This window comes from Mya arenaria, chromosome 1, assembly GCF_026914265.1.
Source record: "Mya arenaria isolate MELC-2E11 chromosome 1, ASM2691426v1".
NCBI lineage: Eukaryota > Metazoa > Mollusca > Bivalvia > Myida > Myidae > Mya > Mya arenaria.
The window spans coordinates 8,751,738-8,775,271 of NC_069122.1; the positions used below are offsets into that span (position 1 = coordinate 8,751,738).

General features: G+C 36.2%; 1 protein-coding gene across 1 annotated transcript; it reads right to left on the reverse strand.

Moving 5' to 3' along the window:
- Nucleotides 1–2,026: 2,026 nt before the first annotated feature.
- Nucleotides 2,027–19,611, reverse strand: LOC128232578 (protein HGH1 homolog). The gene is made up of 5 exons (XM_052946228.1): nucleotides 19,496–19,611; nucleotides 15,261–15,936; nucleotides 10,812–11,002; nucleotides 9,518–9,656; nucleotides 2,027–6,328 (listed from the first exon to the last, which is right to left on the reverse strand). Exons 2-5 carry the CDS (start codon nucleotides 15,916–15,918, stop codon nucleotides 6,159–6,161), a joined length of 1,158 nt encoding a protein of 385 aa, XP_052802188.1. The 5' UTR covers nucleotides 15,919–15,936; nucleotides 19,496–19,611; the 3' UTR covers nucleotides 2,027–6,158.
- Nucleotides 19,612–23,534: the final 3,923 nt, after the last annotated feature.

The window sequence follows — 23,534 nt, forward strand, 5'->3', positions numbered from 1 at the left end:
TGCGTTCGCGAGAGAGTTCATCCGTTGCTAAATAGGATTTCACAGGGATCTTGCAGCAAATCTGATGAAGGGATAAAAAATGCAAACGCGAGAGTTCAAGCTATCCTCGATAGGATTTCATTTGGCTTATAGATAAACAATGCGTTCGCGAAAATTTAGCTATGCTTAACAGGGATTCATCGGACGCGACAGTCGTACAGCCTTACGCAGTAGGCGGAGGGAGTATAAGGAGTACAGCTATCAACCATAGCTATGTCATATGTAATAATTAAATTAACCGCCCACAGAGCCAAGTGGGATTTCACAGTATTATGTCGTTTACTATATAGATTTATCACGAATATGGGATGTCAATAAAATATTTTACTAGTATATTCATAAACATATAATATCTGTCTTAAAATGCTCTCTCCTATGCATTTGTCACGTTAATACAACAGTTCTTCTGAAAAAAAATGGAATTCATTTTAAAAATATTGATGATATAATACAGAATGTCGAGGTAAACAATGCGTAAACGGTATAGTTTAACCTATGCTGAGCCTGGCTACTAGGACACAACTGGAGAAGTGATAAACAATGCGTTCACGAGAGAGTTGATCCTATGCTGAATAGGATTATATCGGGCTCGTCGGACACAACTGATGTCGTTTGAAACAATGCGTTCAAGAGAGAGTTTAGCCCATGCTTAAAAGGATTTTATCAGGCCCCTTAGATTCAACTGGTGTAGAGGTAAACAATGCGTTCACATGAGTGTTTTACTTATGCTTAACAGGGTTTCATCGGGGTCCTCGGACACGACTGTCGTACAGGCATACGCAACCGGCGGGGGAGAATTTGGAGTACAGCTAACAACCAATGCTTTGTCAAATATAATAATAAAATAAACCGCGGACGGGAAGGATTTTACGGCATTATGTAGAGTATTATATTTTTCACAAATATGGGATATGTCAATAAAATATTTTAAATGTATATTTATATAAATATATAACATCTTGTCAGACAAAGCTCTCTTCCGGTCATTTGTCACGTTAATACCACTATTTTTGTTTAAAAGTATTGATGATATAATACAGGATGTCGCGGTAAACAACGCGTTTACGGGATAGTTCAACCAATTCTCAACCTTGATTCTACGGGCTCCTCCGACACAACTGAAGTACATGTAGGAACATAGTAACAGGAGGAACTAGCATTAGTATAACTAGCAACCATTGCTATGTCAGTAGTAGCGAAATAAAACCACTCACGGAGCAGCGTAGTGTTTTTACAGTAATATTTTGAGTACTATTATTTTCACAAGTTTTAAATAAATCCTATCCCATTGACAAGGCCCTCTGCCGCGCATTTGTCACGTTCATACAACAGTTCTTGTGAAAGATTGACTATTTTGTGCACGATGTGGACGTAAACAATGCGTTCATGGGATAGTTCAACGTATACTTAACAGGGTTTCATCGGTCTCAGAAAGGACTGAGAAGTCTTAGAGATAAAAAAAATGCGTTCACGAGAGTTTCACCTATGCTAAAGAGGGTTTTATCGGGCTGCTCAGAAACAACTGATGAAGAGATAAAAAAAATGCGTTCGCAAGATAGTTTTACCTATGCTAAACAGGAATTCATTGGACACGACTGGCTTACAGCCATACGCAACAGGCAGTTGGAGTATTTGGAGTACAGCTAGCAGCCATAGCTATATCAGCAACAGTGAAGGCCCGCTCCCATTTGTCACGTTCATATAACATTTCGTGTAAAAATGACTTCATACATCATGGAAGCAGTCATGATATGATCAACTTTGTATTTTTTTGTGATTGTGATATATAATTAATTCGATGATTATATTTTAAATACGCTAGAGTCCTTCGTAATGTATAAACGCATATTTAAAAAAAAACATGCGTATAAGAAGAGCTGTCAAAGAGACAGCATGCTCAACTATTTCATCTACGGATCTCTTTAAAACCCTGGACCTTGAGTTTCTAGAGCAAGCATTGGACAATTCAAAATGCACAGAAATGACAGAGGAGATATTGATGCATTTATTCGGGCATGCATACTTGTATAAAGATTCATAAACAATTCAATTTTAACTACAATCATAGTCTTCTAATTAGATTCTGTAAGGGCACACATTTACAATTTTATTAAAAGATTTGTTTGACTATTCATTTGCGAGAATCCTGAATAAATGGCCAATAACCGTTGAGGTGCTCAAATGTTTGAAACGAGCTGCAGCGTTTTTTTTAACCAGTGATCAGCTCAGCACTGGTTCAGAATTAAGATTTTTAAGGATTTAACGTTTTTGACGCTGAACGACATACATTAGACGATCTCAATAGCTCGACTTCAGCACTTCGTGCTAGGGTAAGCTAAAAACCACTTAAGGTTTAATTTATTTGAAAGAGTATAATCTGAGCGTTTAAAAATATTATTGAAATATGTATGCAATGAATTAGCCAATAGACTGAATGAAATCACTGCAGCAGGTATCTAAGGTTAACAAAGGCATGGAAGAAATTAAATGCTATGTAAGTCCTACACTATCATGGCTATGTCATATGTAATAGTGAAATAAACTATGAGTCTGTCAGTTGCTTTCAAATAGTAGTTATTTGATAACTGTTGTTCATCATTTCAAAATCAGGGCTAAGCTACGTTTTAAATTACTTAATTCTTTGGACTTCATAAGCTTTCAATACTTCATTTAAACTTTCTGATGGCGTACAGTGTGATTACTCAATGCCTCAATCCTGAAGCATACATAAACAAATTAACAATGTATAACAATCAACATTAATGAAATAATGGTTTCAACATTCATAATTCACCATGTCTGATGAAGAAGAACAGAATAAATTAATTGTTGAAACAATATTGTATAAAAAAAAACAATTTCTTATCTTATACAAATCTACCAAAAATGTTATTACATTCAGCTAGAAGACAAGTATCACTAAAAGATAACACAAATCGTCGGTTTTGCTCAGTAGACAAAGGGGCATTATTAATAATATATGTCATGTGTTCCCGTTCCGGATAGAAAAATCCGACCCGAGGGCACCTGCGTTGCCAGGTAACGAGGCTAGCCGAGTTACCGGCTACGCAGCGTGCCCGAGGGTCGGATTTTTCTATCCGGAACGGACACACATGATAGATATTTTTTCTAGCATACATTTAATTACATTTTTTGTGAAGAAAATACATAAGAAAGCGCGTTTTTGTACATTTCACCAAAAAGCGCGTGCGATGATGTTTACTGACGTCATGACGCGCAGTAATTTGTATTCACTACATACGTCAATAAGTTCCTTCGATATCACATCTTTTAGGGGTAATTTTGTTTTGTTTTTAAGGAATATTTTGTAAAGTTAATGTTAATGGAACTCATCTATTGAAATCTCATAACTATGGTTACATTGAGTGTTTTATAAAAGAAATTTAAAGTATGACATCACAGCGCATGACTCATCTGGCATGGGGGGTGCCAGATGGAGTTTTCCAGCACGACTGAATTCACCGGAAATGCCTATCCGGTGTGCTAGAATAATTAATATGTGTAGTAAGCCATCCATCAATAGGTTGCAAAGATGTGTAAGTGCATAAGAGATACAGTATTCACATAAAGATTATTTCCATGTTTCATTTAAATTGATTAACCACTGTATTATTTTTGCTTGGCCTACACTTATCAACAACACCATAATGATGCTACTATTGATGTAATTATGATATGAAATATTTAAGGGAGATAATAACAACAAAACTATACTATGATTTTACTAGTTGAGCAATTTCATTATTTTGTTTTTTTAAAAAACCTACGGTATATAAAAGAAACTCTCCGGAAAAACTTAAAAATCGAAACCTTAAAATGAAACTACAACTTATTCAAATTCAATACATACGCATGTATAACAAACATCAATTTTGACTGATAAACCTTTAGCTTCTTACTAAAAAATACATGTATGGAAAATATTAATTATAGATAACAAGACTGTATTGTATTTAATAGCTGAAAGTGCAAAAAATATTAGATGATTGTTCATCCTTTTTGGAATATTACAAACGATATTATTAATTCTAATAAATCTCATTTTGCAGTAAAAATGCATCTTTAATGAATTTTTACGTATCATTGATAGATGGACTACCTTCAGCTTCAGTTATGGGACTTGTTACACCTACAGGTGCAAATTGTACTTCAGCACAGTTTCATTCTTGGTATGAAATAAATAATGACAACGTCAAGGCCAAAACATCAAGGCAATGTCAATATGCTTTCCTCCTTGTTAAAGATGAATGCTAACATAAAAATAACAAGAGATGTTTGTCAAACATTATGCCCCCCCCTCCCCCTGAGCGCAATGTTGTCAGGATTATATGGATAATTAAATGAAATCTGCATGGACCGAAATGACAGCTGATTTGTCACTGACATTGGATGCCGTTGAGGCAGTTTTAAAATTATGAAAGTGTGAGAATAGGGTGTGTTATGACCATGACCTTTGACCTCAAAATCCATAGGAGTCATCAGCTGGTCAGCAAAATCCTAATGAGAAGTTTTAGGGCCATGGGTGCAGGCATTGACAATTTATCACACAGACAAGCTTTTTTCGTTCAAGGTCACTGTGACCTTGACCTTTGACCCGCTGACCCCTAAAATCATAAGGGGTCATCTACAGGTCAAACATAACTCCAAGTCAAGTTTGAGGGCCATGGGTGCAGGCATTGTCTAGTTATCACTTGAAACGTTTTTGCATTCAAGGTCACTGTGAACTTGACCTTAGACCCGGTGACTCCTAAATCAATAAGGGTCATCTACTGGTCATTCCCAACTTCCACGTTATGTTTGGTGATCATAAGTTCAGAAATTTTTGAGATATCACTGGGAGAAGATTTGTTTACTTTTTAGTGTTAAAGGTTACTGTGACCTTGACCTTGGCCCGATGACCCCCAAAGTCAAGAGGGGTCATCTACTGGTCAGGCCCAACCTTAACGTAAAGTTTAATGACCATAGGTCCAGAAATTGTCGAGTTTGCTTTCAAGGTCACTGTGACCTTGACCTTTGACCTCTAGAATCAATAGGGGTCATCTACTGGTCAGGCCCAACCTCCAAGTCAAGTTTGAGGGCCATGGGTGCAGGCATTGTTGAGTTATAACTCGGGACAACCTTTTATCATTCAAGGTCATTGTGACCTTGACCTTTTGCCCACTGACCCCTTAAATCAATAGGGGCCATCTTCTGGTCAGGCCCAACCTCCAAGTCAAGTTTGAGGGCCATGGGTGCAGGCATTGTCGAGTTATCACTCGGACAACCTTTAACCATTCAAGGTCACTGTGACCTTGACCTTTTGCCCAATGACCCCTAAAATCAATAGGGGCCATCTTCTGGTCAGGCCCAACCTCAAAATCAAGTTTGAGGGCCATGGGTGCAGGCATTGTCAAGTTATCACATAGATAACATTTAACCATTCAAGGTCACTGTGACCTTGACCTTTGGCTCAATGACCCCCCAAAACAATAGGGGTCATGTATTGGTCAGGCCAAACCTCCAAGACAAATACGAGGGCCATGGGTGCGGGCATTGTCGAGTTAACCATTCAATGTCACTGTGATCTTGACCTTTGGCCCGATGACCCCCAAAACAATAGGGGTCATCTAGTGGTCAGGCCCAACTTCCATATAATGTTTGATGACCATAGGTCTAGGCATCATTGAGTTATCACTTGGACAAGCTTCAAAATTCTTTTACCATTAAAGGTCACTGTGACCTTGACCTTTGACCCAATGAGCCCTAACATCAATAGGGGTCATCTACTGGTCAGGCCCAACCTTCATGTCAAGTTTGATGACCATAAGTCCAGGAATTGTTGAGTTATCACTTGGACAAGCTTTGGTCTACCTACGGACGGACCGACCGACTGACCTACAGACCGACATGTGCAAAGCAATATACCCCTCTTCTTCGAAGGGGGGCATAATTAAAAATAAATCAAATAAAAATATTTGTGCTAACAGTTGCATTCCGATACCTATACATGAAAATCTTATAAAAGTAATAATAAAGAAATATCAGGAAAGAGATTTTAGCTAAATGAACATGAAAAAATATGGTTGAAAGATAACTCTGATTTATATAGTTTTGAACACTTAGGAGTTGCCTTTTGTTTTTAACTCTTTCATTTCTGCCAGTTTTTCCTGCCGTTCCTTCTCCGCAAACTCTCGTTCTTTTCGGTCGTCTTCATGGAAACGTTTCAAGACATCTTCAGGAATATCCACATCCTTCAGGTTCTCTCCAAATTCCTCTGTGGGTTCGTCACCTGTAGGAAAACCATTAATATTTCTGTTTTTATTAAAAACTAAGTAAAGGTTTCCATTTCCCCCCTCCCTCAGTATAGCAGGGGACATTAATTATGTCCCTTTTATACACATAGCATGCAGTCACTGAGTTTTACCCATATAGAAAGGTTTTCTCTTCTCTGTAAATAGTAAATTTTCCCATTTCACATGGATAATTTCCGCATTATGCCATTATAATTTAATAGCTAGATTTTCATCCCCGCCCACCCCTTCTTCTTTCCATAGCCCCTTTAATTTGTTTGCGTTTCGGTCCGGTACTGTCCGGGAACAGTGTTTATTCATACCTGTGAATTTTGATGTATAACATTCACATAACAAGAAACGCCGCAATGCGACGAAACCAGGTTTTTAATGATTGACAGAAGAACTTCAGCCTGTGTCTGTTTTTCTATTTTTTGTAACAGTGACCTTGAACCTAGGGACCCCAAATGCAATACATTGAAAGGTATCCATAAACTCTTCCTTTATACCAAGTTGTGTCAGGATATGTCAACCCTAACTTAAGTTATTCAGTTTCAACTGTTTTTCTATTTTTAGTAACAGTGACCTTGACCTTGAATCTAGGGACCACAAACGCAATCCCATAAAAGGTATCCATAAACTCATCCTTTATACCTGGTTTGGTCAAGATATGTAGACCCTGACTAACATTATTCAGTTTCAACTGTTTTTCTATTTTTAGTAACAGTGACCTTGACCTTGAATCTAGGGACCCCAAAACGCAATCCCATGAAAGTATCCATAAACTCTTCCTATAGACCAAGTTTGGTCAAGAAATGTCAACCTTAACTAAAGATATTCAGTTTGAACCATTTTTCTATTTTAAGTAACAGTGACCTTGACACTAGGGACCCCAAATGCAATCCCACGAAAGGTATCCATAAACTCTTCCTTTAGACCAAGTTTGGTCAAGATATGTCAACCATAACTAAAGTTATTCAGTTTCAACCGTTTTTCTATTTTTCAGTAACAGTGACCTTGACCTGGACCTTGACCCTAGGGACCCCAAACACAATCCCCTGAAAGGTATCTATAGACTCTTCCTGTACACCAAGTTTAGTCAAGATATGTCATCTGGAACTAAAGTTATTTAGTTTCAACTGTTTTTCTATTTTTAGTAACAGTGACCTTGACCTTGACCCTAGTGACCCCAATCGCAATCCCATGAAAGGTATCCATAAACTCTTCCTATTGACAAAGTTTAGTCAAGATATGTCATCCCTAAATAATGGGTTTCAGATTCAAACATTTTTCTATATTTTGTAACAGTGACCTTGACCTTGAATACAGGGGCCCTAAACGCGTACCCATGAAAGGTGTCCATTAACTCTTCCTGAATACTTAATTCAGCCAAGATATGTCAACCCTAAGTTAAGTTATTTAGCACTATTTTCAGTTTCAACCATTCTTTTTATTTTTAGTAACAATGGCCTTGATCCTAGGGGCCCCAAACGCAATCCCATGAAAGGTCTCCATAAACTCTTCATACAAAGTTTGGTCAAGATATATCAACCTCAACTAAAGTTATTCAGTTTCATAGGTAAGTTTGATCCCACCTGCCCCAACAAGGGCATTCATTCTAATAACCAGGTGTCATTTTGTGTAAACCTGGTTATGAAATGTCATTCCGAGCACTATCTAAAACAAGAGGGCCATGATGGCCCAAAAATGCTCATCTAAGGAAAGGGCCACAACTCTGTGATAAAGCATTAATAAAAATGTTGCAATTTAAACATATCTTTACTGATGACGATTTCTTGTTTTATATTTGTAAAGGGTCATGTAATGAAGCTACCTGTAAATTTTCATTGAATTTGGCCTGGTAATTTCAGAGATTTTTAAAAGCAAAACAGTAAGTCGGCCATTTTGTTGTTGTTGATGTTGTTGATCAATCTCAATGCCTTGTTGTATTTTTGTAGAGGGTCATGCAACTAAGCTTCCTGTAAAGTTTAAGTAAATTTGGCCTAGTAGTTTCAGAGGAGATGTTTTTCAAAGCAAAACAGAAAGTTGGCCAGATTGTTGTTGTTGTTGATCAATCATGACCCCTTGTTGTATTTTTGTAAAAGGTTTCCTAAGGAAGCTTCCTTTAAAGTTTCATTGAATTTGGACTGGTAGTTTTAGAGGAAATGTTTTTTTAAAGCAAAGCAGGAAGTCAGCCATTTTGTTGTTGATGTTGTTGATCAATCATGACCCCTTGTTGTATTTTTGTAGAGGGTCACCCAAGGAAGCTTCCTGTAAAGTTTCATTGAATTTGAAGTGGTAATTTCTGAGGAGATGATTTTTTTTAAAGCAAAACAGGAAGTTAGCAATTTTGTTGCTGTTGTTGTTGTTGATCAATCGTGACCCCTTGTTGTAATTTTGTAGAGGGTCACCCAAGGAAGCTTCCTGTAAAGTTTCATTGAATCTGGACTGGTAGTTTCAGAGAAGATGTTTTTTTAAAGCAAAACAGGAAGTCAGCCATTTTGTTGTTGTTGCTGTTGTTGTTGTTGTTGCTGATCAATCATGACCCCTTGTTGTATTTTTGTAGAGGATCACCTCAGAAACCTTCCTGTAAGGTTTCATTGAATTTGGACAGGTGGTTTCAGAGGAGATGTTTTTTTAAAGCAAAACAGGAAGTCGGCAATTTTGTTGTTGTTGTTGTTGATCAATCGTGACCCCTTGCTGTATTTTTGTAGAGGGTCACCCAAGGAAGCTTCCTGGAAAACTTCATTGAATTTGACCAGCTAGATTCAGAGATGTTTTTTTTAAGTAATTGTTGACGGACGGACTGACGGACCGATCACAATAGCTCACATTGAGCACTTTGTGCTCTGGTGAGCTAAAAAATAGCATGAAAATATAGCCATTAATTTATATTGGCCTTACAGGAGAAAATATCCATATTGGGGGGAAATCATTGCCTAGCAAAACAAATTGGTCACGTTACAAGATAAGCTGTATGAGATAAACTTTTAACTTGGCTATACAAAATATCCACATCACCAGATATATTTTCCACTTAGCAATACAAATAAAGAATAAATATTTCTTCAAGGGTAAGAGACACAAAAAGTCCACTTTAAAGTAACATTTCCACACAAAATAGTTTGAAAATAATTCATGCAGAAAGTTTCCCAGCATAAGATACATGCAGATAATATTTCACATACCAATCATCATATCAATCACATTCATGGCTGCAATCTCATTGACAGGGTCCATCTCTCTCTCCCATTTGAAATACTCCCGCATGATAACATATGTGTTCTTGTCTTTGATGTACTTCTTGCCCGCCCGTGTTGCACATAGCTAAAAACCAATTTCAGAATTCTAACGTTTTTTTTTCACAATGAAACATTCAAATATCTCATTTTTTTGTTAAATACATACATGTACCCAGTACCACTTCTTCTTCACAGAAACACATTATCTGATTTTAAGTTTAAAAAAAAGGCTTGAATACACAGCACTATCAACAGGCATTTCAAGGCATTAAGCAATCCCTGTTTGGAAGAAAGTTTTTTTTCGCAATGAAACATTCATATAAATCCCTTTTTAGTTAAATACATGTACAAGGTACCACGTCTTCTACACTGCATTATCTGTTTTAAGTTTAAAAAAGGCCTGAATACACAGCACTATCTACAGGCCTTTAAAAGCATTAAGCAATCCCTGTTTGGAACAAAGTTTTTTTTGGCAATGAAACATTCATAAAAAAAACTTTTTTTGTAAATACATGTACAAGGTACCACTTCTTCTACACTGTATTATGTGTTTTTAACTTTTAAAGGCATTAAGCAATCCCTGTTTTGATGAAGTTAAAGTTATCATTGTTTAATTGAGAATTCAATTTCCTTTAATTAAAACAATGGCAATACTGCATGATTTTAAAGATCATAGATGACTTCTCACAGGAAATGAGTCGGAATATGAACAACTGAATTCCAAGAATTATAAAAGCTACTGTTCCATATATATTTAGAAAACATCTTAAGTTCAAATTTTATCTTTAAGACCTCAAAATTGGCAATTTCCTCAACTGTTTTTACATAAACACTGTGTGCCGACTCACGTTTTTATTAACTTTTTAATATTTCACAGTTTTTATTTAAAAAATCTGACAGTTTAAAACATTAAGTAAAAACGAATTATCAAGGTGATTTTCTAACGATACATTTCCTGATCCAGTATATGATACATACATGCAGAGTTTATTTTTGACTTCACAAGTCTGAAAATACACAATCATCAGCAAGTTTTCAGCAACTCTTCACTCACTCCACCCATTCTTAATTATTAAGATTTTAATTCATGCCATCCAACTAAAATACTTCTAACTCAGTATCTTAAAGGGAACTTTGCTTTATATCTTCCGTAAATTCACATTTTAGGCATTTTGTCACTTTTTTTTATAATTCTTAGGGCCCTGTCCCAATTCAGGATAAGGAAGATAAAATAACTGACCTGCAATAAAGCTTCACACAACATTTTTCGAATGGGTGCAATTGGTTCACGCTCTTTATCTTCTGGAAGGTACTGCAGGTCATCAGGTAATCGTTCCATATCGTCATCGTCAAATTCGTCCGGGCCCGCCAGGGGCAACAGTAACCGGGGCAATATGTCCACCTGGTCGCCAAGCAACCAATCATGATATTCTAAAAAACAAACAAATTAATCAAATGACAAATTTGATGCTTAAGAGTCTTAAGGAATATTTTAATGAATATAAAATACCAAAGACAGAAGTATCCAAGATAAAGTTCCCAACTCACTGCAATGTATATGATCACATACAGTATTGCTGAAGTGCATGTTAAGGTTCAACAAAGGATTTCAAACGTAACAGCAATAATCTCAAATCTGAATAAACGTCACAAAATTTAATGGCAGCACATTAATTTTTTGGTTGCCTCAAATTTGCGTCCATTTTCAACACAAGCTAATGTTTGGTTCACTCAAATATGTATCAAAATAATGACACCAAGACAATTTCAATTTACCACTTCAATCAACAGATTTTTTTGTTAAAACGGATCCGAAATGAGGATTGTACTTTCAAATCAGATAAATGTGTATTCGTGTTAGAACAACTGTTATAAAGAGTCTTTATCCTATAAAATGAATTCACACATTCAAAACATTAAACCGTAACTGATCATTTTAAGGACTATTCAAGGGCTTGAGTAATGACATTATCTTTAAAATCTGCGTGTCCTGTTTGACGAGTTCAAGTTTTTCTTGCGCTGATGATACATGAGGCTGAAAATGAAGTGCTATAATTTCCGCTAAAACACATTTTTATACACTTTCCTTTCCGGATGATCTTTTTCAGGGCCATAACAAAGCATGTCAACAACCTTATATTGTATAATGTTTCATTATGAGTTTTTTTTTTTTTTAATTGACATCATTGTTTTAACTAAAAGACCAAAAAAAGAACAAATAGAATCTTAAATATAAATTAGAAAATAATTATTATTTTCAAAGGAAATAATTTTCCAAACATTCAGAAATTGGTGATCCTTACGTTACTAAAGACAGGAAAGCTTAACTTAAACATGGAATTTCTCTTGTGCATTAGGCCTAAAAAAATCAATTGTTTTTTTGTTTTTTTTATTTCTTATTTTTTTTTTCAAACTGACTATAAAAACGGTAGGGTCGGCGCCTATTCCGTAGGTAGGTTCAGGTAACCCGAACCAAATTTTTTTAGGCCTTAGTAAATATACATAAACTCATTTTTCAGATTTAGAAATTTGAGTCAGGGGTGGATTCAATTCAGCAGTTTTTGTTTAGATATTTTCTAAAAAATATAATTGCTTATTATCCATATCGGTACTATTTTTTTTACTTGCTCAATCGAACAAGTAGAATAACAAGAGCTGTCAAAAGCCAGCGCGCTCAATACGCCACTTTCAGACAACGTGAAAACTTTTTCTTCTTCACAGGACATTGCGACAGGGGTGGGGCCAGCTTTTGCCAAAGGGGCATTATTTCAAATGTTTTCAAATGCATCATATGATGCTCCACAACAAATATCAATAGGTATGGGCCTTGTGGTTTGAAACAAGAAGATTTTGAAAATATTTCTTAAATAAGTCTCTAGGAAAATTGTGACACCCAGGGCAGTGCCAGTTTTGACCCAAGGGGCAAAATTTGAACAACCATGGTAGTGGACCACTACATAAAGCCTTGTTCAAAATAGCAAGGATTTGCATAGTGGTTTCAGACAAAAAGGTTTTTAACATTTCCCAATATTTAAGGTTTAAGGGGTGCTGCTGCACCACTGGTCCCTTGCGGGATGATCTCAGTGGGGGGGGGGGAGGCAGTAATGACCCCAGGGGCATAATTTGAACAAGCCTTCACAAGCAATTGTGACTTTACATGTAAACTTGGCTAAAAATAGACTTTGCTCATGTAGACTTGGCTAAAAATAGCATTTTTTTTTATACTTTCAAGACCCATAATCCAGGCATGCATGGGCAAATCTGGCTGGTTTTCAAAAGGAACTGAGTTCTAAAGGATATCTAAATACTGTACAAGTTTCATCGAGATACAATCAAAACTGAAGACTGTATCGTGTTCACAAGCAATTGTTTACAGACGCACATACTACCGTATTATATCATGCATAGGACGCATTTTTTACCCCCAATTATCGTCTTAAAAATTGCCTGCGTCCTTTCTATGCTATTAGAATTTCATATGTTTTTTTCCAAGTCCATTTCAGGTCGAAAATATCGGACCGGGGAAGAACGTGGTAATAGTAAGATCAACTGACATAGGTACAACTGACATAGGTAAAATCATGCAAGTTAACACACGCAGAAATATATTGAATGTTTACTTTAAAATGATTTATTGAGAAATAAATTGAAAATAAACACAAGTGTTTACTTTTTTACAAAAGGGACGCTACTCATAAAAACTCTATGTGAGTCAGCACTTTAACTGGATTGAGTTATAACGGCAACGGAAAATCGGGAAAGGAGGTATTTATCAATTAATCGTTCTTCATGATTTTAATGTTTCGATATTTTACAAAACATTTTGTTGTATGTCACTGTTTTAAAATAATAATAAAGGAATGTGCATAACGCAAAGTAGCATTATTGTCAAATCTTTTGCAAATGTTCGAAGGTGTGAAAAACACCCGCTGTCTGTCATTAGAAAAACATCAATAGAATAAACTATTGCGATGGTAATACCGTATTGTTGTTTGTTCGCACTTTACCCGAGGTGCCTTCTGCTGGCAAGGCTAATTACCGACACGCAATAATTATGCTGACATGCTTTAATCCGCGCAGCGACAAGCCTTATCAAAACAATCATTAGTTTTGACAATACACAGTTTTGCAACGGTTGACTGTCATTCAGAAGGCATGTCGGGAGATGCATCAGTTGCAATGGTTGAGTGTCTAGTCTATTACAGCATTTGTGTAAGTCATATTATGCGTGAATGTTCTCAAAATGTCAAGACATTTTTCATTGTTGTGTAAGTTTAATTACCGAATTACGACGGTAATTATCGAAATACACAAGACACTTATCGAAATATGCCTTCTATACAATTTTTGTTTGTTTTTTTACTTCAATATATGTTATAAATACTTTACCAACCTCAATTTTTGACATTTTTCTGCTGCGTCCTATCTTATATATTAAGGGGTTTTACCCGCTTTCTCAATGATTTTGTTGCCTGCGTCCTATCTATGCTAGCTTCCTATACATGATATAATACGGTACATACACATTACCATCGTATAAGCTCTTCTGGCCTTTGGCCAGTAGAGCTAAAAAATCAATATTCGAATCTTATGTCATAATTTTTTCCTTCTCTTGCCTCCCAAAAAAAACTCATATCTGGTTCGTCTACCCATGGAACAGCTAGATCTTACTCTTTTAATTCATCTTCAAATTAAAGATACAGTACGGTTATAAAATGTAACGAATTGTACTACGACATCGATCGGATGACGTTGACGTTTCTACACCAGCGATTTCTTCCATTGCTTTAAACAATGCGCATGAATTCAATGATTTTCAAGGGATGATGTTTGTTTTGCACGTGTGTTTAGAAATGACGTTGATGTGACGTCATGTAAATTTATCCGATAAAACAGCGCCAAAATGTTGCATATCTAGCGTTAATAGCAGGGCCTAAAAAAAAAATTGTTTGGTAAGGGTTACATCCTTTTCAAAAATAGGTAGGGTAGGTAGGCTTTTTTTTTTATTTTTTTTTATTAGGCTTTATATAAGAATATCATTTTCATCATTGGAGAATGGTGTTAAAGCTATCTTCTGTGTAAGCATTTAAGGTTTAAACTACATATTGAAAAGCAATTTAAAACAAAAAAAACGAAAAAAAGTTTTAGTTTTTCATGTTTTTTTCAAACTGAAAACGGTAGGGTCGGCGCCTATTTCGTAGGTAGGGTCGGGTAACCCGAACCAAATGTATTTTTTTTTAGGCCTTATGTAACCTCATTGTGTGATGGTCCTGAACAACTGTGTAACGTATTAAGTCAATTGAATGAAGGGTATAGAAGTTATTAATAAATATCCCAACCTGCCCTAAAACTTCATCCAAAGTTCCATAGTCAATCAGGGGCTATAATTTGTATGAAGGATGATATGGAGTTATCTTACCTCATTATGTGATGGCCCTGAACAACTGTGTGAAGTATTAAGCGAACTGAATAAAGGGTATTGGACTTATTAGTGAAAATCATACTTGCACAAAAACTTTAACCAGACGCCGACACCGACGTCGATGCTGGGGCAAGTAGAACAACCCTCCTTATTCTTTAAATAGTCGAGCTAAAAACCGAACCGAACTTTGACTTGCTTAGGACGATTGGACAACCCTTAATGTCAAGCCCAGTGTTTTACTTTGTGTCCACTGGGTATAATACACACCTGTATCAAAACAGCAATTTTTCAGAGTTCCAACAATTCCTGCTCGTCTGATTTCGGACTGTCTGAATTCTGTAAATGGCAGTAACCTCTGTATAATGCACTGTTCTTTATCCATGATGTGTTTTCTAACCTCTCTTGATTGTGACAAGTTTGACAATATTGCACCTAAATAATGGAGGTCGGCATTGTCATTATGCATGATATTACAAAGAGCCAACACAATCTTATCTATTCCAATTGTAGACTTCTCCTTCAAAACCAACTTTCCAACATAGTCTGCACATTTTTCATACCGAGTCAAATTTGACACAAGTTTGCAGGTAAGATCCGCATACTTACACTTAGGATTCAAACCTTCTTCTAACCAATCACAAACCTTTTTTTCATAATTCTTAAGGTTCAATATTGTCCAACTGGAATTTTCATCAGCTGCAATGTTTATCAGAGCTTTCAAAACCATCTCCTTAATGTCTGTTCTCTTATCGTTGGTAAGTGACACAATCCCAGATAGTAGTTTCTCGCTTTCACAAAGAAAAGTTTTCCCTTCAACAGTACCGGTAAGTCCCTTAACATTTTCAACTGCAACTGTTTTCACATCCTCTTTTGTCGAAGGGTCGAGGAATGGAGCTAACTCCTTCTCGAGCAATTCCTTGTCCATCTTAAAGTCTCATCAAATCTACAATGATCAAATTCATCTTCATCATATCTGTACAAAGTTTCAAACAATGTAAAAAGTCACTGCATGCATGAAAATAGTTTTGGGTCATCAGGTTTTGGACCATGAATAAGTTTTCCCAGTAATGCATCTCCAAACAATTACTTTATCATTATTTTACTCTAATAGTCTATGATACCGAAACTGCAGAGAAATAGCAATTATAGTATAAAAATGTATTAAGGTTTTAGTGGGTTGCCATAAAAGTCAAGAAAAACAAAAACCTAAAAAACAATGCCTTCCCCACTAGACCCAGGACATATACAAAAGTAATGGATATTTTGACCTTTTAAAAATACATTGATAACATCATCATGTGATAATGTCATTCAACCAATCAAACCACCAAAACTGTCAAGTGACCAGATTGTGATCTCCTAAGATGATATTTAAGGAAATATCAACATTTACTTCAAGGGGCTACACTAGATGATACAGTTTCAAGAGAAAAAGTCAAAAACTAACATAAGATTGACATTGTTTTGAACAACGCATTGAATCTTACTGATGTATCACATCACATCAAGGCATGCATCTTTCACAGTAGTTGTGCATTTTCCATTTTGAAATTTACTATGGTTGTCTACCATGTAATTCCCAGTAAGTTTAAAAATAGTGTCAGTATATTTATCTCATAAACAGATATGATTTAAACTGGGAAACCTTTATGAGCTACTTTCAACAGGGAGACAAAGAGGAAACAGCAACATAATTGTTGTGTTTATTATTTTGACCATGTAAAGTGACATATTATAGGGCTATCTTGCATTGACAATTCTAGGCTTGTTTTGAGGAAATACTGTATTTGCCGATTTTGGACCATCTGGTCACCGTCAGCCAGTCTAGCCACTTTAACCCTTTACTTCATGTAAACCTAAGCCATTTCAGGCTGCCAGTTCATGGCTTATCAGTTCATATCAGTACCCCTACTTCATAGGAGATTATTGATATTATTGGAATTTTAACCCTAATGTATTACAAACCTATTTTCTTAGTATTTCTTTTGGTTTAATCAATAAGTCATCAATGTAAAGTTTATAGAGAATTAAATTTCCAATCCAGTCATATAAATTTTATTTTGTTATCTAAATTATTTCCGCATGATATTCATAAACAAACAGAAAAATATGTCAAATTTGATGAAAATTAATTTTTATTACACTTTTATTTATCAAACACAACACGAAATATTATATAAACAACATATTTTTATAATTCATTTAATGCAACCTGAATTGAAACAAAGATGGACAGAATTAAAAAATTGTTCACAACAAAGAAGCACGGTATATTTATATATATGATACAGAAGAAAAAAAAAGTTGATCAACAGTCACAGTACGTATAACTTTCGGTTATTTAACACTACAATGAACAAATAAAGTTATTATTCAACTACTAAATGAGGCCTGCATGTTATTGTTTACTAAATTTATATCGTTTATTGCATGTCCATGTATTGTCATTTGGGTTTGATTTTAAAAATCCTCATTTCTCGTATCCTTGTGTGCGTGACGCCGAGGTCTGAATTCTCGACGTCGTACTCAATGTCTCAAACTCATTTTAATTGAAGCCAGAATGTTCCGATTCGTCAGACAAACACTGAAATATAAATGACATTATTCAGGAATTTTGTTTTAAACTGAAGTTAACAAGGGCAGAAATTAGCTCTACATTGCATTCTTGTGTATTCGAAAACACGTGTTTCAACAGCTGATCGATGTTAAATTGGGTCATGTCAAAGTTTAACAATAGGGATAGTCATTATTTTATAACACATTTGTACTTACTTTCAATTTGTAGAAGCAGATGCGCATTTTTATGACCGGATTAGCGAAACAGAAGTGACACATATGTCCCATATAATGATTTATGGCCTTTGTTTATACAAGCCAAATGATTTTTTGTTTATCCAACATGGCCGACATTTTGACACGTTTTCGAACCATGACCTGTGACGTCAGGCGCGTGATCAATAAAATATAGTTGTATTATTGGTAGTTAATTATAACTTGCAGTATTGTGTAAATTTCCACGAGGAAAACGAGACAGAAATGCCCACAAACCTGCGCAGTCAACGTTTTACGCATCTTTGATACCAGTGACCTTATTTCGCGATTTTCTGAAATTCTTTAAATAGTAACATAGTGTTTTTTTAGTGCATTGTATTTATCGATGTTTATACTTCATGAATATGAATTTATAGCGCATAAACAAGCATCAGGTATGAAAATAAATGCCCCTACATTACGAATACGTAGGATTACGTATCTATGAAGCTATGGATAAAACGTTAAGATCCGTATCTATGAAGCTATGGATAGATAAGTAAAATTGCGTATCTATGAAGTAAAGGGTTAAGGATCCAGCTTTTGGTACCTTAGTTTTACCACTCCTAATGTTTTTCAAATTTTATCAAAACCACATGAGTGAATCCCTTAAAAGGACAGGCTGTGTGTACATGCAATTCTTCTCTCTAGTTGACCAGGTCCATGTTTCCATGAGTTTTAATAATCAATGAAAAGATTTACTGAATCATCATCTTTTTAAAACCATTTCCGCCTGTTACTGACCCATTACATTCAGGCGCTACCAAATTACTTCTGACACCATTAAAGTGAAAGAAAAGAGTTTGAAAATGTCTTTTTGTCTGAAAATACCTTTTGAGCCGCAATCTACACCACAACCTTGTCACTATTGGAAGTGCCCTAAATGGGTGGAACTACACCCCTGAATTTTTGGGGAGATTCACCTTCAATGTTATAAATGATATAAACTTTTCCTACTTTGGATTAATTCAAGAGAGGTGGTTACATGTTTAGAATTGCTACAAGAATTTTAGTCCAAAGTGTATAAAAAAATCAATAGTTTTGTTTCTGTGTAAAGTGCAAGAACAAGCTGTCCAGTAACCATGTCAGACAGTTTGCCATGCTATGGTTCCGGCATCTGTGGGTTCAAGCCTAACACCATTTGTCCAAAGTTTACCTTACTGGTGTTAAAGGCCAATAAAGGCAAAGCCTGTATCAGCCTGAAAAGTCATTGGGGAGGAGTGTAGAGGGTGGGTACAAACCATGTAAGCTCAGTCAATAAGAGCAACATATAATGCACCAGTCAATTGTAACCATCCCTCCCCCCTCCAGGTCCGTGGGTGTAACTGAAATGAGCCGTGTTTATACCTGCCAGGTGAACCCTCAGTGCCGAGTGAATGCGGTGGTTTTGTTTTCGCGCCAGCAGTTTGTCCCCGCTGGCACAGGATGGAGATTTTACCTTGGCTACGCTGGACCGAAAGTCAAGTCCTCACTATTCCCCAGACCATGGGGGCTGTGGTAACAATTGACTGGAGCATTTATTTTTTGTTGGAAGAGCGCACACCGAGTTTTACAATAACTTTAATAGAATTTGTCAACTTATATCCGAATTCTTTTATCTATCCGAATTTGTTCTACTTCTTCACTTTAATGAAGAACCACCTACTTCTGATATACATGTGTTTAAAAAGTACAGTGTAAACAAACTTTACCGTATAAATGTAATTCCAAATGTTCATATGAAGCATAAAACATACATAAATAAACAGATAAATGCCTAAATGTATACGTCTCACGTGTAAATTGATGTTTTAATTTCTAAAATAACATACCGTACCAGTATGGCTCAGTTCCTTTAAACAGGAACGATGACGAAAAGGTCTATATATTCTGTCAATATCATATGGGTTGTCATTTAGTGTCAGAATTTCATGTGATCGTTTTATATATATATATATACACTTGTTTATTCATACGGGTTTGTGCTTAATATCTAAATACCCTCGAAACTACAGGGACAAATAAAACATAACGAATATCAGTGGCGGTTCAGATTACACGTTCGAGGGGGTGTAACTTAAGGGCGTAACCTTTTGACTTGCGCCCCTCCCTCAGAAACGAAATTTATTTGGTTTTATATTTTTGCAGGATGGGTAGGGGGGAGCGAGGTTTATTTGTGAAGATGTTTTACCTATATTAGTCCGAAATGGTGATTTTTTTGTTTATTTATTCACATTTTCTCCAATATTGAAATAGACCATAATTTTGGACGATTTTAGGGGGCCAGCGCCGGGTGCGACCCCACCCCTTCCCTTGGATCAGATAGTGAATATATAGCATGAATACTAGGATAAGGCTTAGAAGGGATATTAAACTAAGGAGACAAAACAACACAATATTCCACATATGCATCGAAGTAATAACTTATTATAATACATGTACATTAATATAGTATAGAACCTTCGGTTAAAAAGCCTTACAGTATCTGCCTTTACAGGACATATATAGTACATGTAATCTAGGAACGGTGCAACATCGGCAATTATTTGTTTTAATTAACTTGTAGCATTTATCTCTTTGCATGATATTTCATAGAAAACAAAATATCATATTATAATTGTATGATGTTGTTTTATTGGAAACTGACCTACATGTTTATTGAAACATGTATGTCTTATTTCTAATTACCAGGAATAAGCTAGAGGCGTAACTGCATCCCTCACTCACCTTTTTTATTTAAATTGTTAGCAGGGGAATTGGAGGTACTCCCGAATGAAAAATATTTAAAAAATGGTCCGAAATGGTGCATTTTGGGCTTATTTTATTATACCCCCCTTCGAAGCTTGTCCGAGTGATAACTCAACAATTCCTGGACGTATGGTCATCAAACTTGACCTAAAGGTTTGGCCTGACCAGTAGATGACCTCTATTAATTTTAGGGCTCATCGGGTCAAAGGTCAAGGTCACAGTGACCTTTAATGGTGAAAGAATTTTAAAGCTTGTCCGAGTGATAACTCAACAATGCCTAGACCTATAGTCATCAAACTTGATATGGAAGTTGGGCCTGACCAGAAGATGACCCCTATTGTTTTTTGGGGTGATCGGGCCAAAGGTCAAGGTCACAGTGACATTGAATGATGGTAAAAGGTTGTCCGAATGATAACTCGACAATGCCTGCACCCATGGCCCTCAAACTTGACTTGGAGGTTTAGCCTGACCAGTAGATGGCCCCTATTGATTTTAGGGGTCATTGGGCCAAAGGTCAAGGTCACAGTGACCTTGAATGGTGAAAGGTTTTCCGTATGATAACTTGACGATGCCTGCACCCATGGCCCTCATACTTGACTTGGAGGTTGGGCCTGACCAGTAGATGACCCCTATTGTTTTGGGGGTCGTCGAGCCAAAGGTCAAGGTCACAGTGACCCTGAATGGTAAAAGGTTGTCCGAGTGATAACTCGACAATGTCTGCACCCATGGCCCTCAAACTTGACTTGGAGGTTTGGCCTGACCAGTAGATGGCCCCTATTGATTTTAGGGGTCATTGGGCCAAAGGTCAAGGTCACAGTGACCTTGAATGGTAAGAGTTTGTCCGAGTGATAACTCGACGATGCCTGCACCCATGGCCCTCAAACTTGACATTGAAGTTGGGACTGACCAGTAGATGACCCTTATTGATCTTAGGAGCCATCGGGATCAAAGGTCCAGTTCACAGTGACCTTGAATGCGAAAATGTTTCGAGTGGTAACTCGACAATGCCTGCACCCATGGCCCTAAAAAACTTGATTTGGAGTTGCGTCTGACCTGTAGATGACCCCTTATGATTTTAGGGGTCATCGGGTCAAAGGTCAAGGTCACAGTGACCTTGAACGAAAAGAGCTTGTCTGTGTGATAATTTGTCAATGCCTGCACCCATGGCCCTTAAACTTTTAGGTTTTTGGTGAACAGCCTGTATTTTTAGGTCATAGTCAAAGGTCATGGTCATAACACGTACACTAAATCCTCACACATTGAATGGTCATATTCTTAAAACTGCCTCAACGGCATCTCATGTCAGTGACAAATCAGCTGTCATCTCGGTCCATGCATATTTCATCCAATTGTCCATATACTCCTGACAACATGGCGCTCAGGGGGGGGGGGGATATTGTTTGACAAACATCTCTTGTTACCTGTGCCTTAATAAAAAATTGCAACAATGTGAAATATATCAGTCATCCTTAATTTCAATCCAACTCATTTTCTCACATTAACGCATAGGAAGATTCAAAATTGTGTACAATTTACTCAAGTTTTCTTGATACAGGTATTTGATCGATATTCTATAAAAAAGAATAATAAAAGAGAAAAAAATAGTTGAATTCAATTTACTGGTTATGTGTTATTGCAACAGTACAGTATGAAATATTATTTTCGTTAGAATATTAAGCAATAATAGGTATTGATTGCTTTGACAAACGTAACGCTAAATTTCAAGAACGCTTCTTCAGCGTCCTTGGAGAGCATGTTCCAAAATTATTCAAAACATTTTTGCCATTCTTATGCGACAAAGAGGCACTGAGGAATAAAAAAGGCAAAAACAAACACTTTTCCGAGTATTTCTGTTTCACATAGTTGGACACACATAAACGCTGGTGTTAAAGTTTGGGTTAAAACACACAACGGCACTCATGACGACATTACTGTTTACACTTCAAATATGATAGACATCCTAATGTTTTACTTTTAACGGTGTATTTCGAAAATAGAAAGATTTGAAGAAAGCTGGACTGATTCATTTCAGAAATATTTTCATAAACGTATAAAGCAGAGTTATTCAAATATTAAGGCCAATGGTTCCTACAAAAAATGTTTCAATCGATACAGCGGAGTAACCAACAACCCCACAGAATCAGTGAATCACATGATGAAGTCTATACAAAACAGAATTACCTGTTGATTTCTCTTTCTGTATCTGTTCTTTTTACAAAAATCAATTAACACTGGCATTCAATGTGGCAGAGCCGGCTTTGGAAATTTTAGCATATAAAAAAACAGCATATGATTACGCCAAGTTAGAGCCGTCAGATATAAAGCTGTCTCAACTCACGTGGAACCCTTTCTAATATTGTATGTTCAATTAAAAACAAAATAAATGCATTTGGGGTGAATTTAATATTAACTCAGAACACTAATGAAAGCGAAGAAACCGATGATATTGGGCAAAAGAATCTAAAAAAACTGCTCAGATACTTGAAATGACCAATCAATGTTTGACAGTTTAGAAAATAAAAAAGCCACAAGTGCTGATGTGAGTCAGAGTGATCGTAAAGGACAGGAAAAGAATTAGAGCCACGAAATATAAGCCAGTTATGTAATTGAAAATGATTGAATAAAGTTTGTGTCAAACTCATTCATGGTCCAGAGGTTAAAGGGCAAAAAAAAACGGATGGTAATATTGACACCTAAAGAAGAATGTACTGGCCCTTCCGCGGGGATTTATTATCATATTTAAGCGGTTCATAAACAATTGAATTTACAAAAAGTTTAGGTAAATAAAACAGTTAAAAACTTGACAATGTTACGAAAAAACGCAAGACCGAGAGTATCACAGAAGACAATACAGACGAAAAGCCAAAAGAACCCCGACTTCGAAGGAAATCCTGCTCCAGATTATGTAAAAGGAAACAAATGTTCCAAACCCATGTTATCAATGGCACCACCACCCGTGTTCGAAACCTCAACTTATACGAAGATTCCAAGTTTAGTTTTAAG

What these genes read in the sequence shown, in the direction of transcription:
- LOC128232578 (XM_052946228.1), bottom strand. Translation starts at nt 15,918, where the DNA reads ATGGACAAGGAATTGCTCGAGAAGGAGTTAGCTCCATTCCTCGACCCT. An exon ending in TGTGTGAAGCTTTATTGCAG is followed by an intron (nt 9,657 to 10,811) that starts GTCAGTTATTTT and finishes ATTGGTTTTTAG; the next exon opens with CTATGTGCAACACGGGCGGG. An exon ending in TGTGATTGATATGATGATTG is followed by an intron (nt 6,329 to 9,517) that starts GTATGTGAAATA and finishes GTTTTCCTACAG; the next exon opens with GTGACGAACCCACAGAGGAA.